This window comes from Orcinus orca, chromosome 16 (genome assembly GCF_937001465.1).
Source record: "Orcinus orca chromosome 16, mOrcOrc1.1, whole genome shotgun sequence".
NCBI classification, from domain to species: domain Eukaryota; kingdom Metazoa; phylum Chordata; class Mammalia; order Artiodactyla; family Delphinidae; genus Orcinus; species Orcinus orca.
The window spans coordinates 77,726,047-77,740,217 of record NC_064574.1 but is presented as its reverse complement, the minus strand read 5'-3'; the positions used below and the strand labels follow the sequence as shown (position 1 = coordinate 77,740,217).

The following is a 14,171-nucleotide window of genomic DNA, read 5'->3' as shown; positions in this document are numbered from 1 at the left end:
ATAAATTCTGTTATGTTGTATTTTGATCTTTATTCACCTTATTTTTCGATTTCCTATGTGATTACTTCTTTGACCCACGAGTTATTTGGAAGTGTTTAATTTCCAAATATTTATGTTTTCCCTAATTTCTTTATTCATTGATAGCCAATTTAATTCTGTTGTGGTTACAGAACATACTTTAATTTCAGTCCTTTTAAATGTATTGTGACTTTGTTTTATAGCCTAGCATATGGTCTCTCCTGGAGAATGTTCCATGTGTGTTTGAAAAGTATGTGTATTCTGTTGTTTGGGTGGAGTGTTCTATAGATGTCAAGGTCAAGTTGGTTGATAGCTTCTTGGTTAACCTGTTGTTTGCTCCAGCTGTTAGCCACCAGTATCTAGGCAGCTGCAGTATTCATCATTGGTCTCTGACAGTTTTCAACAAACATCCCTGGGGAAAAGGCTGTTTACCCTGGATGATATCTGGGTCAGATCAGAAAAATAGAGCCTTGCTTGGGGTCTTACAGGGAACCACTAGATAGATCAAATGAGAATTCCCTGGGAATGGGGCTTTGAAATTTCTCCAATCCCATTTTGCCTCCTCCAATGGCTTCCAGACTGCTGGTTTTCACTATAATTGTGAGCTGTTGGTTTTCAGGAGCTGAGAAGAGGTGGATGGGAATAGGTCAAGTTAAAATGCTGCAAAGCTTGCTGTTCTGAGATTCAGCTGCTTTTCTTAAGTAAACATTCCCCAGATTGCTTTAAGTCCTTGGTTAATTTCCAGAGTTCTGAAAGAATTGTTTCTGAGAATGTTAGTCAGTGTTCTTATTGCTCCACCATTTTCACTGCTGTCCCTAAATCCATGTCCTTTTTTTAAAATTGAAGTACAGTAGATTTACAATGTTGTGTTAATTACTGCTGTACAGCACAAAGTGGCTCAGTTATACATATATATCCTTTTAAAAAAAATAAATTTATTTTGTTTATTTTTGGCTGTGTTGTTTGTCTTCATTGCTGCGTGCAGGCTTTCTCTAGTGTCAAGCAGGGGCTGCTCTTTGTCCCGGTGCGTGGGCTTCTCACTGCGATGGCTTCTCTTGTTTGGAGCATGGGTTCTAGGCCCGCGGGCTTCAGTAGTTTTGGCTCGCGGGCTACAGAGCGCAGGCTCAGTAGTTGTGGCGCACGGGCTTAGTTGCTTCGTGGCATGTGGGATCTTCCTGGACCAGGGCTCGAACCCATGTCCCCAGCATGGGCAGGCGGATTCTTAACCACTGTGCCACCAGGGAAGCCCCTATATTCTTTTTCATATTTTTTTCCATTATGGTTTATCACAGGATATTCAAGATAGTTCCTTGTGCTATACAGTAGGACCTTGTTGTTTATTCATCCTGTATATACTAGTTTGCATTTACTAATCCTAAACTCCCAATCCTTCCCTCCCCAACCCCCCAACTGGCAACAACAAATCTGTTCTCTCTGTCTGTGAGTCTGTTTCTTTTTCCTAGATAAGTTCATTTGTGTCATATTTTAGAGTTCATATATAAGTGATATCATATGGTATTTGTCTTTCTCTTTCTGACTTACTTTGCTTAGTATGATAATCTCAAGGTCCATCCATGTTGCTGCAAATGGCATTATTTCACTCTTTTTTATAGTTGAGAATATTCCTTTGTGTATATTTACCACATCTTCTTTATCTATCCATCTGTCGATGGACATTTAGGTTGTTTCCATGTCTTGGCTATTGTGAATAGTGCTGCTGTGAACATAGGGGTGCATGTATCTTTTCAAATTATAGCTTTGTCTAGGTATATGCCCAGGAGTGGGATTGCTGGATCATATGGCAACTCTATTTTTAGTTTTTTTTGAGGAACCTTCATACTGTTTTCCATAATGGCTGCACCAATTTACATTCCCACCAACAGTATAAGAGGGTTCCCTTTTCTCCACACCCTCTCCAACATTTATTGTTTGTAGACTCTTTAAGGATAGCCATTCTGACCAGTGTGACCTCATTGTATCAATAGTTTAAATTTGCATTTCTCTAATAATTAGCGATGATGAGCATCTTTTCATGTGCTCATTGGCCATCTGTATGTCTTCTTTGGAGAAATGTCTGTTTAGGGCTTCTGCCTATTTTTTGATTGTCAATCCATGTCCTTTTTTTAAAATTAATTAATTTATTTTTTATTTTTGGCTGGGTTGGGTCTTTGTTGCTGCGTGCGGGCTTTTCTCTAGTTGCCGTGAGTGGGGGCTACTCTTCATTGCGGTGCGCAGGCTTCTCATTGCGGTGGCTTCTCTTGTTGCGGAGCACGGGCTCTAGGCGCACGGGCTTCAGTAGTTGTGCCTCGCGGGCTCTAGAGCGCAGACTCAGTAGTTGTGGCGCACGGGCTTAGTTGCTCCACGGCATGTGGGATCTTCCCGGACCAGGGCTCGAACCCGTGTCCCCTGCATTGGCAGGCGGATTCTTAACCACTGCGCCACCAGGGAAGCACCATGTCCTTTTTTTTTTTTTTTTTTTTTTTTGCGGTACGCGGGCCTCTCACTGCTGTGGCCTCTCCCGTTGCGGAGCACAGGCTCCGGACGTGCAGGCTCAGCAGCCATGGCTCACGGGCCCAGCCGCTCCGCGGCATGTGGGATCTTCCCGGACCAGGGCACGAACCCGCGTCCCCTGCATCGGCAGGCGGACTCTCAACCACTGCGCCACCAGGGAAGCCCCACCATGTCCTTTTAATGTAATTACTAACACGGTTGGATTGCATTTGCCATTTCCCTATTTGTTTTTGTATGTCTTTTTTGTTTGTCGATTTTTCCTTTGCTGCCTTCTTTTGTGTTAAATAGGTATTTTTCTGTTGGACCCTTTAAATTCCTTTGTCAGGTGTTTTAATATGTTTTTTGAGTTTTTGTTTTTTTAGTGGTTGGTCTTGGGATTATAATATATAATTTATCATAATCTATTTTAGGTTAATAGTGACCTAATTCTGAAAGACTATAGCAACTTTGTTGCAACATAGCCCCATTTCCTCTTCTCTCCTTTGTGTGGTTATTGTGATATATATTACATCTTTATACATTTTAAGCCCAACAATACAATTTTATAATTATTATTTTATGCAGTTTTCTTTTTTCTTTTTTTTGCGGTACGCGGGCCTCTCACTGTTGTGGCCTCTCCCGTTGCGGAGCACAGGCTCTGGATGCGCAGGCTCAGTGGCCATGGCTCACGGGCCCAGGCGCTCCGCGGCATGTGGGATCTTCCTGGACCAGGGCACGAACCCGTGTCCCCTGCATCGGCAGGCAGACTCTCAACCACTGCGCCACCAGGGAAGCCCTATGCAGTGTTTTATATTTATCTTTATAATTATTTCCACTGATGTTCTTCATTTCTTGTGACTTTTAGTTACCATCTGCTGTCATTTCCTTTTAGCCAGAAGAATTTCTTAGTACTTCTGTTTTTTTTTTAATTTATTTATTTATTTATCTTTGGCTGTATTGGGTCTTTGTTGCTGTGCGCGGGCTTTCTCTAGTTGCGGAGAGCGGGGGCTACTCTTCACTGCGGTGCACGGGCTTCTCATTGAGGTGGCTTCTCTTGTTGTGGAGCACGGGCTCTAGAGCGCAGGCTCAGTAGTTATAGCACACGGGCTCAGTAGTTGTGGCTCACGGTCTTAGTTGCGCTGCGGCATGTGGGATCTTCCCAGACCAGGGCTCAAACCCGTGCCCCCTGCATAGGCAGGTGGATTCTTAACCACTGCGCCACCAGGGAAGCCCTCTTAGTACTTCTTAAAGCAGGTCTGCTAGCAGTGAATTCTCTCAGTCTTTGGGAATGTCTTTATTTCATCTGCATATTTTTTTTAAACGATAGTTTTGCTGGATATAGAATTCTTGGTTGACAGTTTTTGTCCTTCAGCACTTTGAGTGTGTCCTTCTACTCTGGTCTCCATTGTTTCTAATGAGAAGTTAACTATTAATCTTATTGTTGTTCCCTTGTACTTGATGAATCCATTTTCTTTTGATGCTTTCAAAATTTTCTCTTTGTATTTCAAAAGTTTAACTGTGATTTGTTGAGCAAGTTTAATCTGTGAGACTTATGGGTTTTTAAATAAAATTTGGTAAGTTTTCTGCCATTACTTGAGTATTTTTTTCTGCTTCTTTCTTTCTCTCTTGCCCTTCTGGAACTCTTGTTATGTAGGTGTTGATATACTTGATGTTATGTTTCAGATCTCTGAGGCACTGTTCTTTTTTTCCCCAATGTTTCTTTTTTTTCCTGTTCTTCAGAATGAGTAATTTCTATTGATATTTTTTTCAACTTAACTGATTCTTTCTTCTGCCATCTCAAATGTGCTGTTGAGCCTATATAGTGAATTTTAAAATTTGGTTATTATACTTTACAACTCTAGAATTTCCATTTAGGCTTTTAATGTTTTTATTTCTGTATTCAAATTCCATATTTGTTGGGCCATTGTTGTCATATTTTTCTTTAGTTCTTTAAATATGATTTTAAAATATTCTTTGAATGATAGTTCAAACAATAGTTCACAAATCCAACATCTTGGTCCATTTAGTTTCTCTTGGCTGCTTTCCTCCCTCAATATAGGTCACACTTTCTTTTTTCTTTGAATGTCTTGTACTTGTTTATTGAAAACTGGGCTCTTGGATATAACAACTTTGGATTCTGATATTATCTTCCTTGAGTTCTTTGTTTTTGTTTTTTTTGGAGGTGGGGTAACTTTTCTGTAATTTAGGGAGTCAGTCTCCTCTGCTCTGCATGGCTACTGACACCAGTGTCTTTGCTTGGGGTTTTTGTTTTGTTCCCCGTCCTAGCTCCCTTCCCCTCCCCGCACTGCCTTTTTTTTTTTTTTTTTTAGCCAGGCTTCTTCAGGGTTGCCCCTTATCTGCATACCTTTGTGGTCAGCCCGTGAGTTGGGCAGAGGCTGTGCTCAGACACCTTGAGCTTATAAGTTTTCTCTCCTTCACTTTTGATTCTGTGTGTGGTTAGGGGACCACATTGAAAGTTCAGCCTGATCTCAAGTCTGCCTTAGCTTTTCTTTCCGCTGGGAGCTCCTTTGTGCAGTTTCCCAGTCAACCATGCTTGTGTGGAGAGCCTTCCATGGCTCTCTCATTTCTAGGATCTTCCCATTAAATTTCTGGCTGGTCTGCCTCTCCTCTTACCCTAGTCAGGATTGCAACCTCAGGCTCGCTGAGTTGTGGGTCTTCCTTGTTTGTTTCCTGCTGAGTTTGCTGTGGAGCATGACTTTTCACCCTCTACCCCAAATTAAGTTTGTCCTTTCTGGTAACAAAGCTGATGGTTTTCATGGCCAGCTCTGCCCTTTTCTAACTTCTGTGCTGCCTGAGCTGCGGTAGATGGAGCAGCCCAGGACAAGAGGTCTACAAAGCCCTGATATTCTTGCCTGTAGTTCTAGCATCCCTTCATGAGTAACTTCTCCATTTACTTGCCTTTGATTGACTTCCGGAGCCCTGAAATGGTTGTGGGTTTGTTTTTTGCAGTTTTCTCCAGTTTTATACTTGTTGTTTGGGGAGAGATTCACTAACCTCTTCACACCACCATAGTTGGAAAGTCCCCTTCTAGCATATTATTGTAAAAAACATTGCTTAATGCTGACTCTGTGTCAGGTATTGTTCAAAGCCTTTTCACATATTAGCAGATTTGATAATACAGTAGGTGCTTCCCAAGTATTTGTTGAATGTTGAGTAAACAGATGAGAATAATCGTAGTGTGCTGGGCATCAGTTTTGGACTCACTTTTTTATGTTTCCTGCTGTGTGGTCAGGGGCTGGCTCCTCCCTCCCCAGTGGGTCATTTCTGTGGAGGTGGAGCCATTTCAGAAGGCCGGAGAACTGAGGGTTTTTTTGTTTGTTTGTTTCCTAATACAAGTGTACATGTATGTACCTTCCATGTGAATGTTACGAGGGAAAATGTCACAAGACAGAAGGAGGGATATATAACTTTTGGATGACTTGATTAAACAAGTCATCAAATTTAAAAGAAGTATTTAGCTCCCTTTCTTCAAGAAATGCTGGAGTTAAAAAAAAAAAAGAAAAACCTCACGTTTATTCATTATCAGTGGAAAGCTGGCATTTTCACCAGGATTAGGTTAGATTTCCATGTCTCTGAGACTGACTACATAGGCCTTTGGTAAACGGTAAGCAACCAAGAGATAGTGGGGAGCCATCAGGGTGACCGTGTGATTGCTCCTCATTTGCTTGAGAGTGAACCTTGGGCCATCAGGTGTAAAGCAGGACTGCCTCAGGCCACTCTGGGTATTATGGAAAGGGGGTTGACCCTAAAACCAGGCTGCCTTTGGTGTGCTTCCAGCCGCACTGAAGCCTCAGTTTCCTCATCTGATCAGTGAATGTGGGGATTGATAACAGTGTGGGTAAAACACCCAGCAAACACACTGGCCCTGTCAATGTGTTATATTCACGGTAGCTGTAATACTAATTCTTCTTCATGGCAGTGGTGGTTTGAGAGTATAACAGTGTAGCCTAAGGGTTAAGAACATGCACTCTGCAATCAGACAGCCTCCACTTACTAGCTGTGAGACTGTATTAGGCAAGCTACTTAATCTTCTAGGAGCCTTGATTTCCTTATCTACCAAATACTACTGCTACCACCACCACTAATAATAAATACTTTATATAGCTCTTACATTAGGTCAGGTACTATTTAAGGTTTTTTTTAAAAAATATTTATTTATTTATCTATTTGGCTGCACTGGGTCTCAGTTGTGGCACGCGGGATCTTCACTGCAGTGTGTGGGATCTTTGCGGCATGTGGGATCTAGTTCTCTGACCAGGGCTCGAACCCAGGCCCTCTGCATTGGGAACACTGAGTCTTAGCCACTGGACCACCAGGGAAGTCCCTACTTTAAGGGTTTTAACTATGTTAACTCATTTAGTCCTCACAGCTACCCAATAAGAGAGACACTGTTGTTATCTCTTTTATAATAGAGGGAAACAGACACAGAAGTTAAGCAGTCTATCTCAGGTCACACAGCTGGTAAGGGTCTACCAGTTGTAAACCCTGTGGTCTTGCCAAGATTCAGAATAAGGTAGTCTTCAACTTAACTACTCTGCGAGACTGTGTCTTGGTGAATGGGGATGATTTGATACTTAGACCATTGGGTGATTGTGAAGATTAAATGAAATAGTACACATCAAGCCCTTAACACATAGTAAACGTCCAATAAATGTTAGTTGCTATAGTAATAGTGTGTGTTCTTGGAATGGATAAACAACCTGCCATTTATTGCTGGGAAAACTTGATGTCACAAATCAGTCAATGCTTTATGGGAATTTTTTTTCAGATTTCATCTGCTGCCTGTGGTTATGGATTCACATTGCTGTCCTCTAAAACCAAGGATGTTACAAAAGTTTGGGGTATGGGACTCAACAAAGATTCTCAGCTTGGATTTCACAGGAGCCGGAAAGATAAAAGTGAGCGTTCTCACCTTGGTTTCTCTCTGCTGTGATTGGTCTGAAAAAGCACCCTTTGATTTTTTTTTTTTAATGTATTTATTTTATTTATTTATTTTTGGCTGCATTGGGTCTTGGTTGCTGTGTGTGGGCTTTCTCTAGTTGCGGTGAGTGGGGGCTACTCTTTGTTGTGTTGTGCGGGCTTCTCATTGCGGTGGCTTCTCATGTTGCAGAGCACGGGCTCTAGGCGCCCGGGCTTCAGGAGTTGTGGCTTGCGGGCTCTGGAGTGCAGGCTCAGTAGTTGTGGCGCATGGGCTTTGTTGCTCTGCAACATGTGGGATCTTCCTGGACCAGGGCTTGAACCCGTGTCCCCTGCATCGGCAGGCAGATTCTTAACCACTGCACAACCAGGGAAGCCCTGGTTGATAAGACTTTTAAAAGACTTTTGAGTTTGTGTCAGTCTTTTTCTCCTTGATATTTATTTATTGAAGAAATCATGTTGATTATCCTGTAGAAGTTTCCAGTCTGGAGTTTGCTGAATGTACCCCTGTGGGGCTGTTTAACGTGACCCTCTGTCCTCTATATTTCCTGTCAATTGGTAGTTGGATGTGGAGCCAGATTCCATTTATTTATTTACTTATTTATTTATTTATTTTAAAAAGGAGCTGTAACACTTCAGATTCCCTTTAAATTTATGTATTTACTGCTTCCCAGGCCCTTAGGGGGTCAGTGAAGATAGTAATAGGAGATGTAACGTTTTAGTATTTTAAAGTACTGTATTTTTGCAGCTAATAAGGCTCTATACACTAACAGCATTGTCCAGCGTCTTTGGTTTTGCTTAGAATTACATCATCTTATTGTGATAAATTTGTTATTTCATGCTGATCAAAAGCTCTGTTTGAAAATTATATCAGTCACTAAAAATACTAACAGGTGGGGGCTTCCCTGGTGGCGCAGTGGTTGAGAGTCCGCCTGCCGATGCAGGGGACGCGGGTCCGTGCCCCGGTCCGGGAAGATCCCACATGCCGCGGAGCTGCTGGGCCCGTGAGCCATGGCTGCTGAGCCTGCGCGTCCAGAGCCTGTGCTCTGCAACGGGAGAGGCCACAACAGTGAGAGGCCCACATACTGCAAAAAAAAAAAAAAAAATACTAACAGGCAACTATAATAATAAGGCCATATATTTGGTAGACAAAATGTTTTCATTTTCATTTTTTTAATTTTTAAAATTTTTGGCTGCGCCATGCTGCATGAGGGATCTTAGTTCCCCAGCCAGGGGTCGAACCTGCGCCCCCTGCAGTGGAAGCACGGAGTCTTAACCACTGGAACGCCAGGGAAGCCCCCAGGACAGAATGTTTTTAAACATGAGGTTCATAGGAGAAAAGAGAGGGCTCATTAGTGGGGAGTGGGTTGAGAACCAGTGTATTTGCAGTTATTCTCATTAACTCCAGCCTCCATTATAAATATTCCAAAGCTCATCGTTTAAAACCTATCATAGGAATTCCCTATATAGACCATTCTGGCTTCTCCAGTAGGATTATGAAGAGCAATAACGTTCTTTAGAGTGCCTTCTAAAACACTTCCCCCTTTCTTGCTTATTTAAATATTAGAATTTTCTTTTTAAAATAGATAACATACTTGCATACCTCAGAATCCTAAAGACGCAGTTAAATATATGGAGAAAAGTCTGCTTTCCACCTCTGGCCTCCCAGCCACACAGTTCTTCTCCCTGAAGACAACCTGTGTCAACAGTTTCTAGAGAGATTTTATGTATATGCAAGCACATGCATCTATGTATTCTTTTTACTTCCTTTTAATCTAAGTGGTATCATACCGTATATGCTGTTCTTCACTTTACTAAATTCTAGTGGGTATTGCAGGAAGAAAATGCTTTTCCTTTCCTTAAAAATCCAGAAGGTGGCACTTTCCTGGTAGTCCAGTGGTGGTGACTCTGCCCTTCCACTGCAGGGGGTGTGAAAAAAAATCCAGAAGGTGTTAAACGACGTGGGAAGAGATTTCTTTAATAAGTCTGCTTTTCAATAACCCAGCATGTGATGGAGGCCAAGGGCTGGGAGTGGGGCTGGAGTTCTCGTCTTAGCTCTGCCACTAATGTAGTCTCTCAGGCAGTGTAATGTATGTGCACCTTGTCCTTTTCGTTTCAGTGAGGGGATATGAGTATGTTTTGGAGCCCTCGCCCGTCCCACTGCCACTGGACAGACCTCAGGAGACGCAGGTGCTGCAAGTCTCCTGCGGCAGAGCCCACTCTCTGGTTCTGACAGACAGCGAAGGAGGTGATGGGAGAGTGGGGACCACTTTTCCGCTGTTGGGCCTGAAGCGGCTTGTTCAGTTGAGCCACATCTAGTTAGTGAAGCTGTTGGCATTTCCCAAGCAAGTCAGTAGGATGGTTTCAGGAGAGCTGTGTTGGGCAGCCCTTGTTAACTCTTCCGTGTTTTCTGCCCTCTGTGGTTCTTGGAAAATCTCAGGTATTTATAAGTGTGATGGCGCACAGCAGGCAGCCTTATTTTGGCCCCCTGCTCCTTAGCCATGGAGCCACCAAGCCGACCATGTGTGTAGACGGCTTTTTCCCTTGTACTGAAAGCAGCCTGTTTGCCCACACTGCTTCCAGGTTGGGGGCTTCCACGGTCCAGGCTCCTGGCTCACCCCAGCGCTCTCTAGAAGAGCGGTTGTTTCCAGGGGAAGGTCAACTTGATTAACGTTTTCAAATTTCATTTTTTTTGGCTAAGTGTGCTTTGTAGGAAAAGGCAAAGGTGGTGTTAGGAACTCTTTCAAGAGGGGGCTTGGCATTGAGGGCAGCCTAGTGACAGGTACAGGGAATGGGGGCTGCTGAGGCCTTTCATGGAGTGTGCTCGCCTCACACTGTGGAATTCCTGAGAAGCGCAACCAGGGCCCGGGTGGGGAGATGGAAGGCACGGCAACAGTGGCCCAGGCCTTCGCGGCCAGCCTGGACCCCAGCACACCTGTGGGGGGTGCCTGCAGAGGCTGGGAATGTTGGAGAAGGAAGCCAAGGGGCAGCTAGGGTGAGTGGTCAGAATAGGGCCACTTTTGAGACCCCCTTCCGGTCCTGACATTTGAGGGTTCCATGAACCTGCAGAGCTGATTTAATTGGCGGTGTTATCCTGTAGTCTTCAGCATGGGGAACAATTCTTACGGGCAGTGTGGAAGAAAAGTGGTCGAAAACGAAGTTTATAGGTGAGTTCCCGAAGGGACTACCCCTTCCCCAAATTGTGTCAAGCATTAAACACCCCCTGAGTGATTATGATGTGATGGACCCACAGAGCAGTGAAACTCGAGGTTCCTCATGCTGGAGAGGAGCAGTGAGAACTCACTGGAAGGCTGTGGAGAGTATCTTTCCGGTGCAGGTGGGAGGGAGGGCGTGTGAGCGTTGACTGTGATGCGTGGAACTTCTTTGATTTTGTTTGTTATTTTCACCAAATTGATTAACTTAAAAATACCTCTAGTCTTTAAAAAAATTTCCCTCTAGTTCCTCACATTATGCTGGTAGGTCTAAACACCAGTCAGAAATCTGCAGCATATTAAAATCACCAAAGGATTTTGTTTCATTTTCCTTTCATGCCCAGACCTACCTCTTCCTTATATTTGACCTTGAGAGTTTCCCTAACGTTGCTATGTGTGTGGGGAGGCTGCTAGTTGGGGTGACGGGAGGGGCCAGAATCGCACAGTGCTTATCATGACCATATCTTTTGGTTCTCCCCAAATTGCTCCTGGCTGTAGTGAAAGTCACAAAGTCCATAGGATGCAGGACTTCGATGGACAGGTGGTCCAGGTAAGAGACGTGGGCTGAGAACCACTGGTCCCACCCCGGGGGGTGATTTTGAAAGGGTGGAAGTTGGGTGAGGTGATGGCAAATTGTTAGGGGGATTTTCTGAATTAATAAATTATTTTAGTAAATATTGCCTGCCTACTATAGGCCAGGATTTACGCTAGCTTGTGGGGATACAAAGTTTAGTAAAAATTGGGGAGGGCGGTAACACTCTAGTGGGGGAGGCAGGTTATAAAAACTAGCTGTCTCAGAGTATATTAAGGCTGTGTGTGTCCCAGGCTGCTTTATCTTGTACCCATGCTTGGGTGCAGTGCCTGGCATATGGTAGATACTTAAATGCTTAAATATGTAAATGAGTGTCTACCGAAAGCACTTATGAAAGCACCAGAAGGAGAATAGTTAACGTCTACCAGGCGTGGACTGGAAGGAGAGACAGCGTCATGGAGGAGGTAGCCGAGGAAATGACCAGCTGGGCCGGGGTGGGTGGTAGGAAAGGTGTTATGGCAGAAGGAGCAGCCTGAAGGCTCGATGGTGCCGAGAGCATGCAGTGTGGCTGGAGTGTGGTGTGCCTGCCTGCGGTGGGGCGGGGTGGAATCGGCTGGAAGACGGGTTGAGGGGACGATGCAGGGTCTTGTACACCTCATTAAGGAGTTTAGACTTCGTCCTCTTGGTGGTCAGGGGCTGCCAGAGGTTCTGAGCAGGGTGAGTGACAGCCAAGTCACGATCTGTTTAAGAAGATAACTTTGGCCATGGAATAAAGTTGAGGGAGGAGGTGAAGTCCAGGTGGGAAGCTGTGGGGAGAAGGGACAGGTGAGGAGACGTAAGGAGAATTGACCAGATTCGAGGCTTGATTAGATGGGCGGGGAGGGAGCTAGAAGGAGCCAAGTGTGACTCCACAGGCAGATGGGTGGCGCTGACGTTCTTGGCCCAGGTGGCAGAGTCCCGGAGCAGGGGAGGTGAGGAGCAGGTGGAGAGGGAACTTGTTTCCAAGGTGGCGGTGGAGTGGAGTGTGCATCTTGCCCAGGCTTCAGAGCCACCTTGATGCAGGTTCAAGTCCCTGCTTGTCCACATGTTAACTGGGTGACTTGGGGCAAGTTACCAAACTTCTCTGAGATTCGGTTTCTTACTGGGTGGCCTTGGTTATTGACTTAGCACAGTGCCTGGCGTAAGGAATGTTTGCTAAATGGTGCTTTTCATTAGGCAGTTAGCAGAGTAGGTCTGGGACTCAGCAGAGTGGTTGAGACTGGAGATGACCGCGTGGCGGTGGCAGCAGAAGCCGTGGGGGTGGGTGCCATCTCCCAGGAAGCGCGCAGAGCGAGAAGGGCAGACCTCAGAGGAGGATTCCAGCCCTGTAGGGTCCGAAGTGGAGACTGAGCTAGTGACAAAGACGGGACACTGTTGGGGGGTGTGAGAGAGAGGCTTATGGAGGAGGGAGGAGGGTGGGGAGCTCCCGGCTTTGCTCCTTAGGACACCTGGCACTGTTCTTTTTTTTTTTAGCAAGAGCAGTTTCAGGGGAGTAGGAGACACAAGCTGGGCTGTGCTGGAATGAGAAAGAGTCAGATGCGGAGCAGAGCGGGACAGCTTACCAGCCCAGCCCCCTTGGCACTCAGGAGCCGTGGGGAGTGGTGCCCGGCTTTGGGCACTTGGATCAGGACACCGGCTTCTAAGGATTCCTTCTCACCAACCTCACCTCTGTTTGTGTGATAGGTCGCCTGCGGTCAGGACCATAGTCTGTTCCTGACGGATAAAGGAGAAGTGTATTCTTGTGGATGGGGCGCGGATGGGCAAACAGGTAGCGTCCCTCCCACCCCCGCCCCCCTCCCTGTGGGATGGTGCCGCTGCCTTCATCTGACTCTTCCCTCTCCTGTCACTTCCTGGGAATGCTGTTCGGTTGTGTCCCCTCCCGTCCCCCTCACTGGCTCCCCTGATCGGATAGAGGATTGGAGAGTCCCGCAACAAGTCTGAGTCTTTTAAGAGACAAATGCCACCTAAAGGGAGCTCGATTTTAACTCATTTGAGAAGAATGTGATTAAGGGAGGGAGGAATGAGGGATAAGCTTTATCATCCTTGTATATTTTATTTTTCTGTGTTTGATATTTGTCTGAAGGGAGGACCTTAAATTTAAGATTTAAATCTTGTGTAAATCCTCTATAACCCTGCTACCTCATCACATCATCTTTGTTCCTTGACTCATGTTTTCTCCCAAGTCCTTGTTCATATGTGAACATCTTTTATGGTAATCATAGCAGAGGTGTGATTTTATATGCTTGTTTTATCATTAAATTTACATGAAACATTTTTACATGTTAGTATAATTTTCAGTTGCAATTTTTAATATTTGTATGGTACAGCATCAAACTAATGTACCATAAGGTGAGTTAATCATTTTGTCAGGTGATTACTCATTACCCTGTTGTCAGGAGGCATACTTTTTGGGGGCTGCAGTAGCCATTGGAGATATGACATTTGTCATGTATAGACATCTAGCTTTTCCTTTCATTTGGAGTGTTGCCCTAGATAAATTCCCAGGAGTGGGTCAGAGGATTAGAATATTTTTATTGTTTTCAGAATGTGTTGTTAAATTGCTTTCCAAAAGTTTTACTAGCTTATATTGCCATCAGCAATGTATAGAAGTAGCAATTTAATCATAACCTCTCTAGCAGTGAGTATTGTCAATTTAAGTGTCCTAATTTAATTACAATGCCAGTTTTTAAAATGTGCCTTTTTTTATCTATAAAGTGGAAGCTTCTTTTTATTTTCTAAAATCTTGGTGTGGGTAACTTTTAAAAATCAGCTTTTCATGAAAAGAATGAAATTGTTGATACATTTTGATAGCATAGACCAAGGAATATGGTGAAAAGTGAAAGTCCCACTCGCTGGAGATAACTGTGGTTAACAGTTTCCTGGTGCCATTCCAGAAGCTCCACTGTCACATGGCCCCACTGCCCTTGCTTGCCAGGCTCTGA

The 14,171-nt window shown here is 44.4% G+C and overlaps 1 protein-coding gene across 2 annotated transcripts in view; it reads left to right on the top strand.

Moving 5' to 3' along the window:
* Positions 1 to 14,171, top strand: part of RCC1L (RCC1 like) — a 33,497-nt gene that overhangs the window by 3,447 nt on the left and 15,879 nt on the right. For both annotated transcript variants that reach the window (XM_033426301.2, XM_004268767.4), the window contains exons 2-6: positions 7,298 to 7,427; positions 9,566 to 9,694; positions 10,547 to 10,613; positions 11,157 to 11,208; positions 12,913 to 12,997. In XM_033426301.2, coding sequence (XP_033282192.1) covers positions 7,298 to 7,427; positions 9,566 to 9,694; positions 10,547 to 10,613; positions 11,157 to 11,208; positions 12,913 to 12,997 — 463 coding nt within the window. The remainder of the gene's footprint in view (positions 1 to 7,297; positions 7,428 to 9,565; positions 9,695 to 10,546; positions 10,614 to 11,156; positions 11,209 to 12,912; positions 12,998 to 14,171) is intronic.